Below are 17,293 nucleotides of genomic sequence, written 5' to 3'. Positions count from 1 at the left end.
TATAAAACAAACATAACAATATAATAGATATACAATCAAAAAACGTATACAGTAATCCCTCGCTATATCGCGCTTCGCCTTTCGTGGCTTCACTCCATCGCGGATTTTATATGTAAGCATATTTAAATATATATCGCGGATTTTTCGCTGCTTCGCGGGTTTCTGTGGACAATGGGTCTTTTAATTTCTGGTACATGCTTCCTCAGTTGGTTTGCCCAGTTGATTTCATACAAGGGATGCTATTGGCAGATGGCTGAGAAGCTACCCAGCTTACTTTTCTCTTTCTCTTGCATGGACTTTCTCTGATCCTGACGTAGGGGGATTGAGCAGGGGGGCTGTTCGCACACCTAGACGATACGGACGCTCGTCTAAAAATGCTGAAAGATTATCTTCACGTTTCTCTCTTTTGTGCAGCTGCTTCCTGAAACGACATGCTGCACGGTGCTTTGCATACTTAAAAGCTCGAAGGGCACGTATTGATTTGTGCTTGAAAAACAAACTCTCTCTCTCTCTCTCTCTCTCCCTGCTCCTGACGGAGGGGGTGTGAGCTGCCGCCTTCAACAGCTTTGTGCCGCGGTGCTTCGAATACTTAAAAGCAAACAGCCCTATTGATTTGTTTGCTTTCCTCTCTCTCTCTCTGACAGACTCTGCTCCTGACGCGCACTCCTTTGAAGAGGAAAATATGTTTGCATTCTTTTAATTGTGAGACGGAACTGTCATCTCTGTCTTGTCATGGAGCACAGTTTAAACTTTTGAAAAAGAGACAAATGTTTGTTTGCAGTGTTTGAATAACGTTCATGTCTCACTACAACCTCCTGTGTTTCTGCGCAAATCTGTGACCCAAGCATGACAATATAAAAAATAACCATATAAACATATGGTTTCTACTTCGCGGATTTTCTTATTTCACGGGTGGCTCTGGAACGCAACCCCCACGATGGAGGAGGGATTACTGTAATACATTTGTTTTTAAATTATAAAATGAATTTTGTAAACTGTCTTTTTAGTGAGTAATTATTCTTTTTGATTTTTGAGATCTGCATTTTAACTTGAGGCAGTGGTACAGCATTCTGCAAACTCAACACATGTGCACGGAATAGAGCTGGAGATCAAAGGAGTCTGTGATGAAGTTCAAATGATAAATATAGTGCACATCCGTCAATTCTGCTGGAATTTTGATTTTATAAAGGCTGCATTGTAGAATTCCGTTCTTGCACCTTTATTAAAGCTTTCAGTTTCTAAGTGAGGATTCAGAACCTTAACTTCAAGAAAGTCATCCTATATAAGATGTAGAATAAAACATATTCAGCAAAAAAAATAATATTTATAACATTCCTGTATAAGTTTCAATAAATTACAAAAAACTAATTTTAAAATAATTGATCATATTGACCCCAACAGATGGTCACATTTTTGTTATTGGGAAAGGGTTTAGCCTTCCCATGACCATCAGCTGATATAAGCAGGATCAGAAGGGAATTGATAAACAGTTATAGTAGTAGATGTGTACAGAGATTCAATAAACATCCAGACCCCTTCACTTACTGCACACCTTATTGTATTATAGATTTAATTTTGAATGGATCACTTTGACATTTTTGCCCCTCAATCTACACTCAATAACCCACAATAACAAAGTGATAACATGCTTACAGAAAGGTTTTGCAAGTTTATTAAAAATCAAAACCTGCAAATCTCCCTTTCATGTCAGTATTCAGATCCTTACTGCAGTATTTTGTAGAAGTCCCTTTAGCAGTAATAACAGCTTAGAGTCCTAAGGGGTAATACTTTACAAGTTTTGCACACCTGGATTTATACTTTCAAGCTCTGTTAGAATAATTGGGAAGCATCTGTAAAACTGTCATCTTCATGTTTCTTCACAGATGATGTATGGTGTTTAAGTTTGGGCCATTCTACCATTGTCATAACTGTACAGTATGCTTTGGATGATTGTCATGCTGAAGGGTGAACCGTTACCCCAGTCCAAGGTGGTGTGCACTCTGGAGACTTTCTTCAAGGACCTCTCTGTATTTAACAGCATTCATCCCTTCCTTAATTCTGACCAGTCTCTCTGTCCCTGCTGCCGAGAAGCACCCCAATAGTATGATGCTGCAACCAACATGAGAATATACTGTATTAGGCAGGTAATGAGCAGTGTCATGTCCTCCCCAGATGAAGTGCTTGGAGTTTCCTCCAAAAGGTTCAATTTCTTGTCTTGTCAGACCAGAGAATCTTTTTCCTCAGGTTCTCAGAGTCCAAGCAGACTTTTTTTCTCACGAGTGGCTTTTGTCTAGCCAGTCTAAAATAAACACCTGATTGATGGAGAGCTTCTGAGATGGCCATCCACCTGACAGGTTCTCCCATCTTAGCAGAGGACTTCTAAAGCTCTGTTAGAGAGACCATTGGGTTCTTGTCACCTCTTTGACAAAGGCCCTTCTTGCACATTTACTCAGTTTGGCCAGGAAGAGTCCTGGTGGTTCCAAGCGTCTCCCATTTCACAATTATTATGGCCACTGTGCTCCTAGAAACACTCAAAGCTTTACAAATGGTTTTATCTCCTTACCCTGATCTATGCCTCACAATAACTTAATTGCAGTGGTCTACAGAGAGTTCCATGGACTTCATGGTTCGGTTTTTGTCAGTTGAGGGTCTTATATACACAAGTGTGAGTCTTTCTAAACAATGTCCATTGACTTTAGTTTGTCACAAGTGAACATCAGTCACGTTCTAGACACATCTCAGGTTGAATTAAAGCAAACAGGATGCACATGAGAGAAATTTGGAGTGTCTTAGCAAAGGGTCTGAATACTTCTATGAAGGAGAGATTTCACTTTTTAAATTAAAATATGTGTAAACCTTTCTAACAACATGTTTTCACTTTGTCATAATGGGTAATTAAGCATAGATTAATGATCAAAATGGCAAATTTATTTATTTAAAATTGAATCTACAGCGCCATAAAGTGTGCAGAAAGTGAAGGGGTCTGAATACATTGTAAATCCACTTTACACATGAACAGAGGGCACTTCTTATTACTTCTCTTGTAAACTATTTCTGTGTAAACAGTATATGGTGGGCGGCACGGTGGCGCAGTGGTAGCGCTCCTGCCTCGCAGTTAGGAGACCTGCGTTCGCTTCCCGGGTCCTCCCTGCGTGGAGTTTGCATGTTCTCCCCGTGTCTGCGTGGGTTTCCTCTGGGTGCTCCGGTTTCCTCCCACAGTCCAAAGACATGCAGGTTAGGTGGACTGGCAGTCTAAATTGTTCCTAGTGTGTGTGCCCTGCGGTGTGCTGGTGCCCTGCCCAGGGTTTTTTTTCTTGCCTTGCACCCTGTACTGGCTGGGATTGGCTCCAGCAGACCCCCATGACCCTGAAGTTTGGATATAGTTGGTTGGATATTGGATGGATGGGTGGACAATATATGATAGATGTTCCAAAATTCTGCCCTGGAGTGAATGTTGTTCATGCTTTGGTGATGTCTTTCATCAGATTTCTCTCTTGGTTTTATGCACTGTTTCATGCCTTATGACAATTGTTCCCAGGATAGGCTCCAGTTCTGCCCGAGGCCACGTTGTGGAATAAACAGGCTCAGAAAATAATTGACCGTTTTGGTCGGGTGCTCAAATTCACTAAAAATTTCTATTCCTTCTGGATACCACACAGTAATTTTCAAATCTTTGCAATTTATTGAGTGTAACTTAGCGCAACGTGGCAACTTTCAGAAAACTGCAGGCCAATGCGCAGAGTTAATAGGGTGGCCGAGGGCAGCCTGGTCGACCCTTATGGATGCACGCTATGTTATTCAAATACATCACAAATAAAGGGGATTTCTTTTCCTTGAAAGCATTTTAAGTCCACAGCTAATGTAAAAAGTTAATAACTAACAAACAAAATAATGAATTCCATGCCATCCTAAGAAACTCTGTCTTGCATATTCCTGTATGCTTAAAACTGAGAAATATTCTTTGGGACTCTAATTACTGATACATTTGCTCTCTCAGATTTAGCTTGAGAGAAGTCGTTGCAACTTTTCCTCTTTTACACATCTGATACAGCAGCGGAGGCAATAATGTGCTATCTGTCTGTAAATAGATAAAAAATGAAAATGCTCCAACTTTCAAAATAATACAATGCATCAATTTTACAACTTGTTACAAAAAATAGATGTTAATTTTGGCCAAATTACCATAAGCAGACAAACAAACTAAAAAAAAATGGTGTTTGACTTTGATGTGATGTAAATATCTAGAAGCACAATTGTGACTCTAAATTTTTTTTATTTAGTTTGTTTGCTTCCCACCAACCTAAATGTCAAACTTTTGTTACATGTAAGACCCCTAGTAACTTTAACTGATCAATTCAATTCACTTCAGTTTACTTTTGTATTGCGCTCTTTACTGAGTGCCAGCATAAAGCACTGTGACAAGTCCTTAAGTAAAATGAAAATACAAACTTTACAAGTTGCTACTTACCTAATGAGTACACAGATTTAATTAAGCAGTAAGTAGTTTGCAATTGATTAAGATAAATGTATCCCTCCAGTATCTGCCCATTAATTCATTGTTCAACTATGGCCATTTAACATCTGAGGAGAAGAAGACTAAAGCTCTGGGAGAAAATAAACCTCTGGGAGGTCCGCAGTCAATTGTAAGAGGAGAAAGTCAAAGACAAAGTCAGACAAATTCTAGAGACCTCAGACAACTGACTAACCAAGCCCTCCTGGGCATTCTACACTATAAGTCTGTGCTGGGCTGCCTCACATGGTGGCAGAATCTTACCATCTGATGACTCCAGGGTTTCCAGTATCTCCTGTGTCTTTCCCATGAGCAGGAATACAGGATGGCAGTACAACAGTGGCACCAAGTGCTACAACAGCACACTGAGATGTGAAACAGAATAGAGAAGGGTTAGTAACAGTTTATAAATGTTATTTTAGTTATACTTATGTACTGTATAATACAAATGACTAATAAACATAGATGCTATGTATATACAGCTCATCAGCAGCTCTAATCAGGGTGTACTAGACTAACATAGTAAGTCTTCAGCCTGGATTTAAAAGCAGATCTCTTATACAAGCAGATCATTCCTCAGCGTTGTTGCCCTCTAGCCTAAAAACTCAAACTCCTACTGTCTTTTGATTCAATTTTGGAATCTTTAGGAGGCTTGCATCTTAAGATATTAACACACTCTCTGGTTTTTATGTGATAATAAATTCAGGTCGGTAACCAGGACCTTGGCCTTTTAAACCTTTGTATGTAGGAAGAAGGATTTTGAACTCAGCTCTAAGCTTAACTGGAAGCCTGTGTAACGACTTAAGCGCTGAAGTCATGTGGTCATACTTTCCAGATTTTTCATGTGTGTGGTGAATTCATTCTTAACTCTTTCAGAGCAGATGTTGACTTTTGTCAAAAGGAGGAGTTGATGGTGGTAATCAACTGTAAACGGTAACAAAACCCACCAATATGTTTTAGTTAGACTCTCTTTGCTAGAAGGAAAGTTAGCGTCATTGGTTTGACCGAGATTCCCTGCGCTCATGTGAGTAGAGAGGAGCAAAGAAGGGCAAAAATGGCATCGACATCTGGTGAGAGATCGAAGCGAATGTGTAAAGCAAAATACTCCGTGGATGATGTTTTGTATATTATCACTGAATTGGATTGATTTTGATGTTGAAAGTGATCGAAAACAAATATGAGCAACCAGCATCAGCTGATCTGTCCCCAGTTGATTGAGGTGCCGAACAGGTTCATGTATCTGACACACCTACGGCAACGTTCGCCTTGGAGGTCCGTCACTTACAGTGACAAGAGGTACAAACCAGATTGTGATGCACTGCAACCGTGACCGCCTGCTGCACATTCCTAGCCAACTGGAGGGCACAGCATGCAGCAACAGGCGTTTTATGTTGATTCCAGTGTTAAACCATTGCTTTATGTGTTTTCAGAAAACTGTGTTTTTTGGAAAAAATATTCAGCCCTCAAAGTGTTAATGTGAATGCTATGTAGTTTATTTTGTGCTATGTATAAGCTCATCCCCATGTTTAATTATTTTTTAACGAATTATCTTACATTTATAGTATCATATTTTGCATCTGGGCTAAGATACAGTGTTGCATCTATTCATATTGCTCTAGAGCAGGGGTTCTCAACATCTGTCCTGGGGACCGCCTGTGGCTGCGGCTTTTTGTTCCAACCTGCTTATGTTTTTAATTGGAATCCTGGGCTAGTTAAGTGAGCTGTTATTGCCCAGATTCTGTGTTTTGGGAGCAATATAGAAATTAGAAAACTAAGTTTAGTAAAAAAAAAAAAAATTAAATGTACTAAGCAGTTATATGGGAATAATGTAATTTTTTTTCTTTTTAACAATATTTTCATCTTGATTTTCATTCTGTTTTTCTGGGTGTCCTAATTTTTTAATTAGTCCATTGTTTTCTAATTAGTGGGCCTAACGCTAAAATAATTGCAGCCTTTCACGATTCAGTGTCGTTTGCCTGGGTGTATCTCTGCTCGTTTTTAATTGTCATTAATAAGATACAACAAAGAGGTGCTAATGCTAATTTTCGGGAAAAAATGTGCGTGTGGTACATGCGTAAATACGGTATAATGATTTTAGCTCAAGGCTGAAACATAACAAAATATGAAACAACTGAAGGGGTTTGAATATTTTTGACTGGTCAAATCCAACCTGATGACCCTTATTACAAATTAGTGAGGGCAAAAATGACCAACACATGAAAAATATCAACATGAAATAGACAAAAGAGCGAGGGAAAGTAAATAACAAAAAATATAAACGCTCTATACAAGTAAAATTTTAATATAAGCAGGTGCAGATGATGGATACTTATTAATAAACAGAATTATATTTTAATGAGATATAAACCAAAATAAATTATGAACTGAAGGTTTGAAAATAAATAAAATTATGAGTTTTTACTTCCTCTAAATATACTGCATTCTTAAACAGCTTGCCTTTCATGTCGACAAACTCTGGTGAGGAAATCTGCTGCTGATCACTAAAACTTTATGTAAAGGATTTGCTGATTAATGTGCAAAACATGTAACTTTTCAAAGTAAAAATCCCTTAAACATAACAACAGCTTCAAATCAGGTCTGATCGCCCCTACTGACGTAGACAGAATATTTAACCAGAAAGCAGGATTGGATTTCCCCTAAGGCAAGGTAATGTGGGCACTTGCCTAGGGGCAGCAGCCTTCTAGGTGCACAAATTCAATTAAAATAAAAAGAAAAATCGTGTTTATTTTATAATAGCATATTTTAAGAAAATAGTTTACAAGTCCAGGAGTAAAGTACAGCAGTGATGAGAGCATTTACCTTTAAATTTTTAAAGAAAAAAGTCCTTTACACAATAAAGTGTATAGTCCCATTTTAAATCATATGAATTTAATATAATTTATTCATTCATGGCTCAAAATGTGAGGCAAAAAAATTTCATGTCATAACATAAGAATGAGTAACTGCATACCGGTTGCAAATAATCTTGTTTAGTCCAGTAAATAAACCCTCTGCAACTTGGTATGGAACTTCCAAACTGGCAGACCCCAAAATATTGTGACTGACAACTCGAACTTCTCCACACCGATATTCATCAAAGGCACTCCACAGGCTAGTGTGTGAGCCCCCTTCTGTACTCCTTGTGGCTGATCTCAGTTCTAACCCCGTCATTAAACTTGATGACGACGCTAACAATGAGGCAGGCTGGTGGCTGTGAGGCTAAGGATCTGCACTGGTATCTGGAAGTTTGCCGATTCAAATCCTGTTACTGCTAGAAAGGATCCTACTCTGTTGGGGCCTTGAGTAAGGTTCTTTACCTGAAAATTGCTCCAGGGTGCATTGCAATGGCTTACCCTGCATTCTGATCCCCAAACGGTCCTCTGGGATTAATAAAGTATAACTCTTTCAATGACAAAATGTCTTACAGAGAAGAGGTTTACCAGGGCAACAATCTCCCCCCTTAATGTCAGCAAGGCTGTAGGCTAAAGGAAGCAGGGAGTCACCGTCACTGATGATCTGATGTAGACATTAGACCAGGGGTCTCAAACTCCGGTCCTGGAGGGGTGCAATGGCGGCAGGTTTTTAGTCTAACCCTTTTATTAATTAATGACCTGTTTTTGCTCCTAATTAACTTCTTTTGAATAAATTTTAATTGACTTGTTTTTTAAGATTTGTTTACCTGAATTTCTTCATCGTTCCTCTGAATTGCTTCATGTCTTTCCTTAAACAGAAATGAAATGTGACGTGAGTGAGCCAACAGAAGACCAACAAACTCAGGGCCTCAAACTCCAACCAATTTCACTCCAACCAGTTGCTTAATTAGGATCTGAGTCTTCTTGTTAATTAAACCCGTTCTTTAATTCCGTGGCTTATTGCTGCTCTCATGGTGCAATGGCATACATTTCCAAAATTGTTGATTTTTCTCTTTTCTAAGAGCTCAATTAAAATGTTTTGAGGAACTGAGCAGATCAACATTCCCGAGACCTTCATCTTTCTTTATTTTCAGATAATTGTATGATAGTCACAGTTTGCTGGTCATGTTTTGGCTTATTTTGTATCTCACTATTATTTGGAAGCTAATTAAGGAAAAAGAAACAATTAAGGAGTCTGAATCTTCAAGAGCAAGTCAATTAAAATGAATTCAAAGACGTTAATTAGCAACAAAAACAGGTCACTCATTAAGAAAAGGGTTAGAATGAAAACCTGCAGCCACGGCGGCCCTTCAGGACCCCAGCATTAGACATTTCCTTTATAATCAAGAAAGTATTACTAGCATCTATCTATCTATCTATCTATCTATCTATCTATCTATCTATCTATCTATCTATCTATCTGTCTGTCTGTCTGTCTGTCTGTCTGTCTGTCTGTCTGTCTGTCTGTCTGTCTTTCTGTCTGTCTGTCTGTCTGTCTGACGGTCTGTCTAAATAATCATCATTCCAGGTATGGCCTCATAAGTGCTGTCTTCTATTAGTGGACATTGATGAGTCCATTAGAACTCCCAGTTGTCCTTCATCTGTAATAAAGTCAGTTTTCTTGATGTGCCCCTCCTTATTACTCCAAGTGTGTTTACTCCCTGTGGTAAAACTTTATGCACATAATCTTAATGTTATCCATTGAAGTCTGAATTGGGTCCCAGTCCATCCGTACACATGTAACTGACTCTAGCGTATAGCTTACTGCAGTAGTTCTTGTAATTTGGCATCAGGTTTAAAGGAAATGTGTCTCAGCTGCCATAAAGAGTAACATTTTTGACCATTTCTGAATGATGTTTATTTCAGTAGCTTAACTGGCAACCTTTCATTTTATTTTACATTTCAACAGTATGTTGAAGGCTAAAATGACAGTAATATTATATTTCTGTGTAATAGAAAGCAATTTTTTAAAATAAAATAGGGATTTGTCTTTTGTGTCTCTTTTTACTTGAGTAGCTTGTTAATCTGCTTGTAAGGTGTAATTGTATTGGTGTTATAAAGTACTGTTTTTAAAGGAGATGCAGTCAAAATGGCTGATTACCATGTAGCTGTGTATTTGAGTACAAATCAGTGTGGTAATGAAAATAAATCTAACCAAAGCAGTTGATGTCTAATCAAAGTGACTCTTGTAGTTTTGGTTTATCTGTTGAATATTTTAATAATGCGGCAGTCTGACGGTATGTAAACTGGGATTAATATCTCTGTCTAGTCTAGCCTGACCCTGAAAAACAATACTTTGAGTTTATACAGTCTGGGATCTTAACTTTTATATGGAGACACAGGAGACACATTTGTACGTTTAAGTTAAATGAGGAACAAAAATAAATAAATCAATTGGAGAAACTGACAAGATTTATAAGAAGGAAGTCAGTAACCCAATCTGCAAAACCAAAGGCACAGCCCTAAATTGTATTTAAGTTTCGTTGCACTAGAAATATTAATCAAGAATACTCTCACAACATAAACACACGCTAATCTCTTTGTTTTTCTCCACAAAGTTGAATAAATAGTAGGTGCTCGTTGTGATGTGTATACCCACAGATCTGTGATGTGAACAAATGTGCACTTCTGGGTTGACACCCTGGCCACAATCGTTCATTACAATGGCGATGCCTGTGATAAACAAAATGGTGTTGAAAACAAGTAAGTTAAATGCATTTTTACTGATAACAATTATAGGAAATCCAAAACCTAATATGTAAAGGTCAAAAGTCCCCAAAAATAACAAGAAAACAGGGAAAAAAGAATTAAAGAACCACATCATTGGATAAATATTTAAATTATGACGTAAATGATAATCTAAAATTCCATAAAAGTAGCTTACCCAGAACAAATGCTTTGAGTTCCAGCTCATAAGAACTTGCTTTATCCACTTGGCCATATATAGGGAGAAATGTGAAACTGCCTGTAATAACTATCTCCTAAAGATCACAGACAATATACCATCACAGTGCTAAAGTGTAGACAAAAATATAACACCATACAATGACAGATTTAGCTTCTTGAAAAACAGCACTTCACTATCAGAGCACTTCTCCAGCCCCAGAGATACAGAGGAAAACGGGCTAAAGTTGTGTCATGTGGTCACCTGTAGCATGAAATCCATGAGAGATCTATTGTGGCTAAGATGATAAATGATGATAAATTCAATATAGTAAATGCACTGAGGTTTGTGCTTTTTATTGCGAGGATCTAAGGAGAATAATTGGAAAAGCAGGACATTGATGGTGGGGGGAAAAATAAAAAATCCTTTTTCCCCTGTTGATGTTTTGGTGTTTGTGCTTCCTTATGTGCTGATAATGTCACTTTACAGGATGCTAACTGTACATTGCTATGTCTTGGGAGATTGTAATGCTGTTAAGAGCACATTTTTAGATTGGGGGTGTCCTTAGTGTTTTAGAAATGGTCCATTAGATCAGTGGTTCTCAAACTGTGGGGTGGGGCCCCCTAGGGGGGTACGAAGTAACAAAAAGGGGGTCGCGAAGATGTGAAAAAAAGAAAACAAGAATCGAAAATATGAAAAATACATCTATTGAAACCAAAACAAATTAACTTAAACTACATTCTGATACTAGAAAAATAAATATAGAGTTAGATAAATGTCGATAAAAGTTAAGTAGGTATTATAAAATATGCATCTATTATATATCATTAATTAAAAAAGAGCAAATTGGTATTAGTGGGCTCCTTTCAAAAAAATATTAGGGGGGGCGCAATTAAAACTGTTATGAAAACTCAGGTCGCAAACACTTAAAGGTTGAGAAACGCTGCATTAGATAAAAATAGTGAAGGGATAAGACTGAGTCAGAAGGCATGCTGATCGTCTGTATACAGAGAAAAAGACTATGAAACCAAATACCAAAATCGAATCACAGAAACCACGGACATAATCAGAAAAACAAAATAAAATCCTAACACTAAAATCTTCTGTTAAAGCAACTTTTAGATTTACTAAGGAGGTATTAAAAGCAAGGAATTTGCTTATATGGGCAAGCCACGATAATGTCATATGTCACATGTGTGTCTTGAGACCAGCAATGGGAACAGTGATGCTGCGTTCACATGCTATCAGGGTTGCTGGAGGTCCGATTTGTAACGTTTCACCTTCTCACTTCAGCGCATTCACATTAATTTCTGGACTGACTTTTTGGAGAAACATGAGGTCACTGTTGATTTGTTACTTTGTCTGCAAATAAAAATCGATTAGGATAAAGTTTATTTCTTCTAGTGGAAATAAAGAGCAAAGTAAACATATTCAATGTGTGCCACTTCGCTCAAAATACAATTCAACCATAAAAAATGGCATTTCTGGCTGATCAGATTATATTTTTTATATTTTATACAATTGACTAAGGTCAAAGGTCAGTGTTATGTCACAACTCCCAGAATCCGGGTAGTTTTGTTTTCTCTGAAGTGATCGACTTTAGTTAGCTCTGAGTTTGTAGCGCATTCACGTGGAATTTCTGATTAGGAAACTTGTATTTACCGTCTGTCTGATAGCTCATAAACATAGCATAAAACTAACGATTATCGCTGCAGTCGTGAAAAATAGCAGCATCTGTGAAACAAAATGGAGCCATACTTACAACAACAAGCATACCAATAAAAATAATAAAATTCAAAATAATGATTGAAAATGAACAAAGAAACACATTGTCAGCAAACGAGAGTCCAGAAAAACAGCTACATGCCTACAAGTTATTTGACAGCATATGACGACATGGGAATCATCCTTAATATTGAGTCCATCCTCATGACAGCTCATTCATTGGCTAACTTCATGTGATATCTCCTAATTGTGGATTTGAATATAAATGTAAGATGAGAGGCACGTCTACAATTCATATGCTTATTTGCGTCTGAGTGTGTCTAAGTTTTGGTTCATGAGTGCATTTTCTGAAAGTGGTTTATTGAATAACTAGTAACGGCGTACTGCACAATAACGTGCAGTGAATACACTTGACTTGAGCGTTCCTAGTTTTCATCCTCTTTCTCTGTACGTTTACCATTCGTTTGCTCAGAGGTTGATGCGCTTGCTGCTTCCTGAGCAGCTCTTCTTTTCCCCATCCTAGCGGCCCGCTTCTTCTCTTCTTTTGTCGGCATCTTTTTGTGTTAAAACTGATTAAGTTAGTGTTTGTGTTGCAATTACTTAGTACATTTTCCTTAATTTTTCACTTAAGCTGGCACTTAAGTCTTCAATCTGTCTCAAGAATGATTTAAGATATGATGAGGTAGAGGAAGTGACGGCAAAGATGGTAGGGATGAGAACAGCCCCCATACACATGCGCCGCAAGGCCGCCCTGCTGGTTGACTCTATAATAAAATAATATAAAAATAAAAAGAGAAATAAAAATAGCGGTCCAACAGCCAATGCCACTGTGAGAGGGACTTTAAAGTCACAGGGCTTATGGGCAACTTCAAAACACAGCAAGAGATAAAAGAATGGGAAGTCAAACTCATGCTTAAACTGAACACATTACAACATGGCTTAAATAGAGACAAGAGTTTTATAGCCAGATATAAGGATTATTTGCATCTCTCGCACTATGGAAGATAGAAATTTATTTACAGTGGAACCTCGAGATACGAGTTTAATTCGTTCCAGCACTGAGCTCGTATAGCGAATTTCTCGTATCTAGAACAAACTTTCCCATTGAAAATAATGGAAATCCAGTTAATCCGTTCCGCACCCCCAAAAATATCAACATAAAAATCAATTTTCCTAACAAATAACACTGATAAATAATATATACTGTAGTTTACCTTTAATAAATAACACTGGTAAATAATATAACTGTAGTTTCTTTCTTAATTTCAACGGCCATGGCTTCCTTTTTTTTCTTTGCAGCACTATCTGAGGCAACAATCTTCTTGAGAGGCATTGTGGAATAGTTATTTTCATGTTAAATGCAAAAAAAACAATGAAATCACAAGCGCACAAACGCATAGATCCTCACGCTATGGGAGAACAAGGAACACTGAGTGAGCTGACGGGTGGGCAGCATCAGCTTGGGTGAATCCCCGAGTCGAGGTGGATCGGGAAACGCGTCACGCATACCCACAGCCTGGCTCGTGGCTCATTACGCGAGCCAATGCTCGTATTTAGATCCGAATTTTTCGCTCATATTTTCCTCGTATCTTGAATTTCTCGTATACAGAGCTGTTCTTATCTCGAGGTTCCACTGTATTAGCAGTATTAGCATAAATAGACATAAAAGTAATTAACAGCTTCTGAAGCATTAGATTAAGCATAAATTAGAATGTTAAGCAAATAAGATACGTCAAGCAAATGGTTAACTAAAAAATCAGTCATATTGCATTATTTTTTAAGCTTGAAGCAGAATTGCTAGTGTGGGAAAGGATGAATAGAACAGGACAATAATGACGTACAGAAACTACCCGAGGATAGGATAAGGAGAAATGAGAACACCTGTTCCTTGAAGGCCAGTAAACAAGGAGCGATACTAGTAAAAAAATGCAGGAAAAATGGTTAAGGTAGTCACATGAGAAGCCAGCTGGAATAGTAAATCAGCAGAAACAGCAAAACTCATTGATACTAGGTCAAGATGATGTCATGTATGAAAACTAAAATTAGTGTATTCATGTACTAACATAAATAAATATAGAAAGATATATAAGCATTAGCCTTAGTGTAGATATTAATGCAGGTCAGGACTGCCAAACAATGATTAAATAAAAGCACATGCCATATTTATTTTTAATTAAAGCTTAGCTTTAAGATGCCAAGTATAAACTAACATGCGAGCCCAGGAAGGGGAAGTGATAAGAAAAAGCCCAAATATGGAAGAAGGAACTTCTGCCCAGCCAAGGCCAATAGAAATGAGCAAAACAAAAAGTAAAAATGAACAATAGACAGTAGAAATACCGAAGGCCAGCTGTAGGAAAAGTCAGGAGATAATAATGGCTCCCATGAGAACTCGAGGTATCGGCTGGGCAAGTGCAGAGGGGAGTCAGAGAAAAGAGCAAATGAGCTAATATGAGCGAGGTTGAAATGATAAGAAATTACTATAAAAGTTTGGAGTCCAGAACTGTTTGGGGCTTAGCTCAATTTGGCCGTATTGGGTTGAGTCCATGTTATTATTATTGTTATTTTATTGCAATAAAGCTATAGACTCTGTTTGCCCATCCTGAGTCCTAATAGCCTTCATTTCAGGTGAAAAGCCTTCTGGTGACAATTTTTCACCACGACAGCACTGACACAGACAACCTGACGACAGACCCACATTGTATTGAAAAACTCATCAGAAACTTCAAAAGACTTTGTTGGACAGTCATCTTATCCAAAGATCTTGACCATACATTGTTCTCCTCTCTTGCTAAATGAATCTCAGCCTGAAGAGGTCTATTAATTTTTTACGTTTAAGATGTCTCACTTAAAGGTTTTCCAATGTTGTTACTTGTCCTAGTGTGTATATAAACACCGGGAACTCCAGTTTCTGTTGTGAGGGATGGCCGGCTAAATATTCTGGTGCACACCTCCAGGCCACCAGATGGAGCCCTCCCAGCAGCAGGGATGGTCCCCAAATTCCAGCAGGGTGTGATGGACATTGGAGTTTTTATAAACAACCCTGCTGGATACCATGGGGACCACCAGGAGCCGCTGTAGGTAGGCTCACAGAGTGCTACGTGCCCTATAACCTGGAAGTGCATCATGATCACATGATCGTAAAGAATGACGTGCTTCCGGGTTGAAGAAAAGGACTTTTAATCTGACCCGGAAGTGATGAGGACTTATGGATTGTTTGGGATGGAACCACTTCCAGGTCAGGGGACTATAAGGAAACCCTAGACGAGTGAGCTGAGCTGGGTGGAAGGGTGGCAACGTGTCTGGAAGAGGAGGATTGGTTTATTGTATTGGTTATTGATTTGTATGAGTAGTGTGGAGTGGAGGGTGCATTTGTGCACATTATAATTTATAAAATAAATAAGTATTGGAGTTTACCCCAGTGTTTGGAGTAGTATCTGAGGGTTCAAGGGAGCACTAGCGCCCCCTGCTGCTACACTGTATTACATCTTGCCTGAAGAAGGGGGCCTGAGTTGCCTCAAAAGAATGTAGAAAGAAAATTGGTAAGTAACAGGTGAGAACATGTCACCTCCTCAGAGAGAGGAACCAGACTAGGATTCAAATTCATTGATTGGAGATCTTTGAGCCATCAGCACTAAGCACTGCACCACCATGCTTCTCACATACACATGTATCCGATTTAACATTATTGTGTTCAGAATGTGGAAAGTACAAAACCAAGTCGGAAAGGCACTGTGAGTACAATATGTTTTGAAATCTTGCTTTTTTAATAATTAGTAAAGAAACAGCAATAGCAGAAAATGGGCAGGCTGCTACTGAAGATACTTTATGGCCGGGGCTGTGTCGCAGTAATTACTCACACACACAGACGCACACGTGCAGTAAACAGAGAGTAGCCAAGAGTTGTCAGGGAGCTGCATTGCTTTAATTGCATGTGGTATGTTGGATGGTAATGCCTCAGGCCAATACCCTCTTGTGCCCGACGTTATCCTCTGGCAACATTATGCTGCTTGTCGAGAAGTGGCAGCAACGGGTGGCGGCTGAAAAGCAGATAAGGCCCGCGAGGTGTAATTTCTTTCTGATTGTGATCAGGCTGATGAATGCCTTTCTGAATTTTTCCATGTTCCAAACAACATTTCCGGACACGTGTGACATTGTATTCTCGAGGTGCCTGAGGGTTTGCTTTTTAATCCGTTTTTCACTACTGTGGTTTTTTTCCCAGATCGGTACAAAAGGACATTGAAGATGAGCTCACTACAGGCCTGGAGCTTGTAGACTCCTGCATAAGGTCACTTCAGGAGTCCGGCATCCTGGACCCTCAGGATTATTCTGCAAGCGAAAGTAAGTCTTCAGTGTTGTTTATTGGGGAAATTCAGAGATATTCATTTTAATGAAGTGTTATGATTTACAAATGAGCAGTTAACTGAAGTTCAGGCAGCTAAGTTGTGCTGGTCAGGCAGCAACGCCAAAGAAAATGTGCAGTTTTACTTGGTCAGCTTTGCTTATTTCTGACCAATGGCATTACTGGTGTTACTGGGTTTGTGATAGAGGATTGAAACACCCAGTGCCCTGCTTGTTTGTGGCCCTTAGTAGTATGTCATAATATATCTAAATTCTGTCTGAGTATCAATAAATTATATGAAAACAGGTAAATCAGCAACACTGTGACAATGACCTTTTAATTTAAGTTTGTATTCTTTTTTTTAATATAATTTTTACAAATGTGGAGACATGTGTTGGTACCTTACAGCTTATTGAAAGAGTGCTGTTTATGCGTCCTGAAAAGTGACGAAATGAAAAGCCATTGCCCCGTGTGTGCCTGCATGCTGTTGTTATGTCATTGAGTAAAGCAAAGCAAGTGTGAAAAGAGATCATCTATTGCTTATTTCTACAAAGATATTTCTAAAATGACCTGGATATAATTTGTTGGTACCCCTAGGAAAAATCCTCAGTTGGATTCAAGTGCTTTTTCATACTAGCCATTTTTTTTTAATTAGTAACATGCATGTCTGTCTTCAGGCGTGCAATCAATCCTCATTCAGCCAATTTAAAATGAGAAATGTCGTCACTCTCCTGTTTGGTAGTCATCATGGTGTCCCACACTGAACATGGACATGAAAGCAAAGGAGGGAGCGGTCGGAAAAGATCATAAAGCAAATTATAGACAAACATGTTACAGGCAAAAGCTAGAAGACCCTGTCCAAGCAGCTTGATGTTCCTCTGACAACAGCTATAAATATTATTAAAGGGTTTAAGGTCCATGGG

At 38.5% G+C, this 17,293-nt stretch overlaps 1 protein-coding gene across 1 annotated transcript in view; it reads left to right on the top strand.

Annotated features, from left to right (window-relative positions):
- ctnnd2a (catenin (cadherin-associated protein), delta 2a) overlaps window positions 1–17,293 on the top strand; it is a 1,670,075-nt gene that overhangs the window by 949,790 nt on the left and 702,992 nt on the right. The window contains exons 5-6 of the mRNA XM_051929317.1: window positions 2,336–2,341; window positions 16,259–16,369. Coding sequence (XP_051785277.1) covers window positions 2,336–2,341; window positions 16,259–16,369 — 117 coding nt within the window. The remainder of the gene's footprint in view (window positions 1–2,335; window positions 2,342–16,258; window positions 16,370–17,293) is intronic.

Source organism: Erpetoichthys calabaricus, chromosome 6, assembly GCF_900747795.2.
Source record: "Erpetoichthys calabaricus chromosome 6, fErpCal1.3, whole genome shotgun sequence".
Taxonomy (NCBI): Eukaryota; Metazoa; Chordata; class Cladistia; order Polypteriformes; family Polypteridae; genus Erpetoichthys; species Erpetoichthys calabaricus.
The sequence above is the reverse complement of the archived record's forward strand: the minus strand, read 5'-3'. Positions and strand labels throughout refer to the sequence as shown.